The sequence below is a fragment of the Sapajus apella genome, unplaced genomic scaffold, assembly GCF_009761245.1.
Source record: "Sapajus apella isolate SASKATOON/1434 unplaced genomic scaffold, GSC_monkey_1.0 scaffold14, whole genome shotgun sequence".
In the NCBI taxonomy this organism is placed as follows: Eukaryota; Metazoa; Chordata; class Mammalia; order Primates; family Cebidae; genus Sapajus; species Sapajus apella.
In genome coordinates, this window is record NW_022436954.1 from 2,670,325 (window position 1) to 2,675,225 (window position 4,901).

The 4,901-nt window shown below is 47.1% G+C and overlaps 1 protein-coding gene across 2 annotated transcripts in view; it reads left to right on the top strand.

The window, feature by feature from the left end:
* Nucleotides 1-4: 4 nt before the first annotated feature.
* The window catches only part of TESMIN (testis expressed metallothionein like protein), a 40,787-nt gene continuing 35,890 nt past the window's right edge, over nt 5-4,901 (top strand). For both annotated transcript variants that reach the window (XM_032282554.1, XM_032282553.1), the window contains exons 1-2: nt 5-475; nt 3,736-3,894. In XM_032282554.1, coding sequence (XP_032138445.1) covers nt 5-475; nt 3,736-3,894 — 630 coding nt within the window. The remainder of the gene's footprint in view (nt 476-3,735; nt 3,895-4,901) is intronic.

Genomic DNA, 4,901 nt, shown 5'->3' on the forward strand with positions numbered 1-4,901 from the left:
CGCCATGGAGGAGGGCCCTCTGGTGGGCGGGCTGCCCAGCCCGGAGGATGCGATGGTGACCGAGCTCTTCAACGCTGAGAGTCCGTTCGTTTCGGAGAATATCGGCCTGAAGGTCCCCGTGAAGCTCGAGGAGGACGAGTTCCACGTCTTCAAAGACGCGTACCTGGGCCCGGCGGACCCCAAAGAACCCCTACTGCACGCGTTCAACGCCGCGCTGGGAGCCGACTGCCAGGGCCAGGTCAAGGCGGAGCTCCCGGGGGCCGACAGCGAAGGCGGGGAGCTCCTCGGGGAATACGCCGGGATCCCCGAGCTCAGCGCGCTGGAGGACGTCGCGCTCCTGCCGGCCCCCCCGCCGCCCACCTGCAACGTGCACTTCCTGTCCTCGCTGCTGCCCCCGCACCGCACCTCCGCGGTGCTGCCACTGGGCGCCTGGGTCCGGGAAGGAGCCGCCCACCCGGGCGTCCGGGTGTTCCCAGTAAGAGTCGCCTGGGGAATGGGCACAGCTCTCCCCCCATCCCTTCCCCAGCCTGAGGCTGCTGGTCTGCCCCAGCATTTCTCCCTCCAAGCGTTTTCCCTGGTGACGCCGCACACAGCCCACCGGAGTCCGTATACTCTTTGTCCTCTTCCTAATCCAACATGCATCGGCCCAGCCAAGCCCGTCCCCCTGGATGGGATCCTGCCCTGCGCCAGTCGTCCAAAGCTGACCTAACCATGCAGAGGGCGGGCAACAAATACAGAGGGAAAACGCGAAAACGCTAGGACGTGTGTGCCCTCGGGCCCTGTTGCTGTCCTTGGCTCAAGGAGAGGGACCGTTTTCTGCTGGTAACTCGCGTGTAAACAAACGCAATGTGGTGGGCTGTTGGCGTGTTTGCGTCTTGCATTTTTCTTTAACTTTATCAGTCTTGGAATCCACAGCAAGGACTCAGAGTAGATACTTGTATTTGCTGAGCCTTGAGGGCAAGATGTGAGGTCTTCCCTCTGCTAATAAGTAATGGTTCTTCAAGCATATGTGATGTAAATCAGGGCCTAAGGAAAAGCTTGCCAACTCTCAGCCGACTGCCCTCTCTAGCTATAGATGACCACTGCTCTTTTTCCGCCTTGTTCTTGCTAAAACTAATCAATTTTCAAAGGAAACAAAAGGTCCCAGTAAAATGTGCTCCTGACCCCTTAAAAAGGACCTAGCTTGGAAAACTAGACCACTCATCCTGTAAGTCATTTTAGTAAGCTGGAGATGAAGCCTTTGTGGGACACGTTGGAGTCAGTGTTGAGATGGCTGGAGCCTGACCGTGTATAGTAAGCTAGAGCAGCAGGAGCTTGGCTTTCTGCCCTTCTGGTTTTCTGATCATTGCCACTCCTCAGTGTACAGGACTCGTGTTTAGCGCCTCCTACCTGTAGGTCCTAGCTCGGCTCTTCCTCACCGGGTGGAGTTGGCAAGCATTAATCAGAACAAGGAAGAGAATACAAAAATTAGTCGGCGTGGTGGTGGGCACCTGTAATCCCAGCTACTCAGGAGGCTGAGGCAGGAGAATCGCTTCAACCCAGGAGGAGGAGGCTGCAGTGAGCCGAGATCGCACCACTGCACTCCAGCCCGGGCAACAAAGCAAGACTCCGTCTCACAAAAACAAACGAAAAAGAGAATTTGCTGATTTAAAGATAGTAAAATTCTTTTTAATGTAATCCAATTTTAAGAGATTGCTGGTTTAACAACTAAAGGCGAGACGTTGCCTTTTAAATTTTTATTGACTGTTTTCTGATTCATTAATGAAATGAAATAGATATAGCACGGACATGTTTATTGTTAAAGAGAATGGAATTATTTCCAGTAAATATTCAGGGTAAATTGCTAATTCCTCTTTTCTAGAAATTCATTCCCACGTATTGACCTTTGTTTTGAAGGGTCAGAAATGGAATTTTACTATAAGTAGTTCAGATATTAGTTGCATAGGACTGAGGAAATGATTATTATAGCAGTATTTGCTGATTACAGGGAGATACGTTAAATCTAAACTGAGATGATGTGCATGGCACATCCCCCAAAGCAGCCGGTAGAAGAAAATGTTAAATTGTCTTTATTTCTATGAAATTTAAAGCTACCTAAAATATAGCTAAACTTTATTTCTTTTAAGATTTATACCTAGATGCTAGTCTGCTGTGCTGAGTAATTTGCCCATACATGGGAATTATGATTTGTTTGGGCCTCTGATTTTATTGGGCTAGACGATCTCCAATTTGAATTAAGAGCTGCATTTGGAAGATACCTGCAACCAGGCGTGGTGGCTCACACCTGTAATCCCAGCACTTTGGGAGGCCAAGTTGGGAATTTTTTCTTTTTATTAAAATAAAGTTAAAACATTTTTTAAAGTTATAAATCTAATATATATATTTTTTTTAAAAAAAGGAAGATACCTGCTCTGTGATTTTTTATGTGAGGTCTTTAGTATGTTACCTGAGAGCCACCGTCTTTTTGGAAGGACTCTATGGCCTGCCTCCTGGCCTTTGGGGAGACTCACTGTGGTCTGGTCCCCGCAGCCTGGGTGCATGCAGGTGGAGGAGAAGGGGTGGGGAGAGGATGCAAAGTATGGGCTTCCCAGTCCTCCTCACATTCTTACAGATTTTTAAAAGCAGCATCCCAATTTTGAAACAATCCGGATGGTATTTTTTTTTTTTTAACCATGAGGACTTCTTCTAAGAATTCTATCGATTTTCAGTATTAACCATGTATATCTCCATATTTTTGGTAATTTTGTCATTGAGTTGACAGTTGTTACAGAAGACAGCTTGAAAACAAAGCTGGAAGCCACTCCCTACTTTCCACTGTTTCATGTTTGTTATTGTCTTATTATTAAGGCAGGAAAGGGCTACTACCTACCTACAAATCTTACTATAAGCACATAATAAATAATCTTAAAACAGTACCAAGGATTTTGGACTTTTTGAGGAAAAAACAACTAGAACATTTAATTTGAACTACTGAGCATGGTGGAAGAATGTGTGATGGAGCTGGGTGAGGTGGCTCATGCCTGTAATCTCGGCACTTTGGGAGGCTAAGGCAGGTGGATCAGCTGAGGTCAGGAGTTCAAGACCAGCCTGGCCAACATGGTGAAACTCCGTCTTTATTAAAAATACAAAAATTAGCTGGGTGTGGTGGTGTGAGCCTGTAATTCGTTACTTGGATGGCTGAGGCAGGAGAATTGCTTGAACCCGGGAGGTGGAGGTTGCAGTGAGCTGAGATGGCGCCACTGCACTCCAGCCTGGGCGACAGCGAAACTCCATCTCAAAAAAAAAAAAAAAAAAAGTGTGATGCAGGGTCAGCATTTTAGGCGACTTGAAGGAAGAGCAGGCCTTCCGCTCATTAGAGTGGGGCACTGTAAAGCAGCACGAGAGGCAGACGACCAGCAGGGGACTCTTCTCAGTTACTTAGGGGTATTTTGAAAACAACACAAGTGCCACATGAAAATCACATCTTCACCCCTCATGGGCAGGTGGTTTTGGTCCTCGTCGTCCCGAGCCCCCCGGGAGGTGGGTAAGATGATTTGTCAATCCTTCTTGTTGCCCCCCCACAGGGAGAAATTAATAGTTTTATAAGCACCAGTGAGGAAGAGGCACAAAGTAAGGGTGCTCTTTTCTTTAAAATGTAACTTTTACTTACAACTGAGTTTCAGTCTTCTAGACTATGCAACTGGAAGAGCCAGGGACCACCATGTGTTCTCTAAAACAATGATTGCTTTTTTTTAGGTTGAAATCAAAGAAGCAGGTGGCACTATTACAAGTAATAATCCGGAAGAAGCAACTTTCCAGAATCTCCTTGCTCAGGAGTCCTGCTGCAAGTTCCCATCGTCCCAGGAACCAGAGGACACCTCCTGCTGTTCTCATAAGAAAGATTCCAACCCAATGGTAACTATGCCAAAGAAGATGTATAGGACTAACATTATATTAAATGTCAGACCCCATCATGACTCAGTTGACAGATGGGTTCCGTCGTTTTTCATTCTGTGTATGTGTTGGACCAGCATTTTTGGTTGTCTCATTAGCAAAACAGGGACATCAGCTAGAACCTTTCATATCTCACCTCTAAGATTCTCATTTCTACCCCATCTTAGCAAATGGAACAATGATGAGGACGTTGCTGTATTCGTTAAGGAGAGTAAGCACAAATCACACCAGTCAATGCAGTGCTCGGGGCCAGGACTCAGCGGAGCCTCGTGGTTTGGAGTATTGGTGGGGGGGGTGCAGTTCTGTGGCTTCAGAGGCTGCTTCCTTTGTGCCTCCCAATCTCTCATGAGAACAGGTAACACTTGCATAGGATACGTAATCAGTCACAGCTGTAGTTTATGTAATATTTTTGCACCTTTATTTAATCCTCCTAACAACTCTGTAGGATAGGTATTATTTTTATCCCCACTTTATTGGTAAGAAAACAGAGATATTACATCATCTACATTGGTCTTCATAGTTAAGTGGTGCTTCTAGGACTCCATATCTCACTGTGGCAAGGGCTAGGAATGGGAGGAGCCTCACCCCCTGCATTCCCTTAGCAAAGTGCCAAGAGTCCAAAGAACCGATAATTGCCTTTCCCCCAGCAATTTTTTATTCCTAGAAATGAGGCCCTAGCTCTAAGGCATAGACTTTAACAAGTAAATACTTGAAAACAAACCCATCACGAGTTTGGCTTAGCTGTGGTGTGCACTACCACTTGTCAGTGGTTCTATCTGGGGCCATGGGTTCTGATAGCAGTTTTTCCAGCACCCCAAAAGCAGACCAGCAGGATGAGAACTCTCCGATTCCCCAGACCATAGAGTGATGTTAGCACACTCCCCAGAGGGCAGGGCAGAGGCTCCCCTGTGGGTAGGGCCCAGAAGTGTGTGGTAGAGGCAGGTCTGCAGAGTTCACCAAGCCTTTCC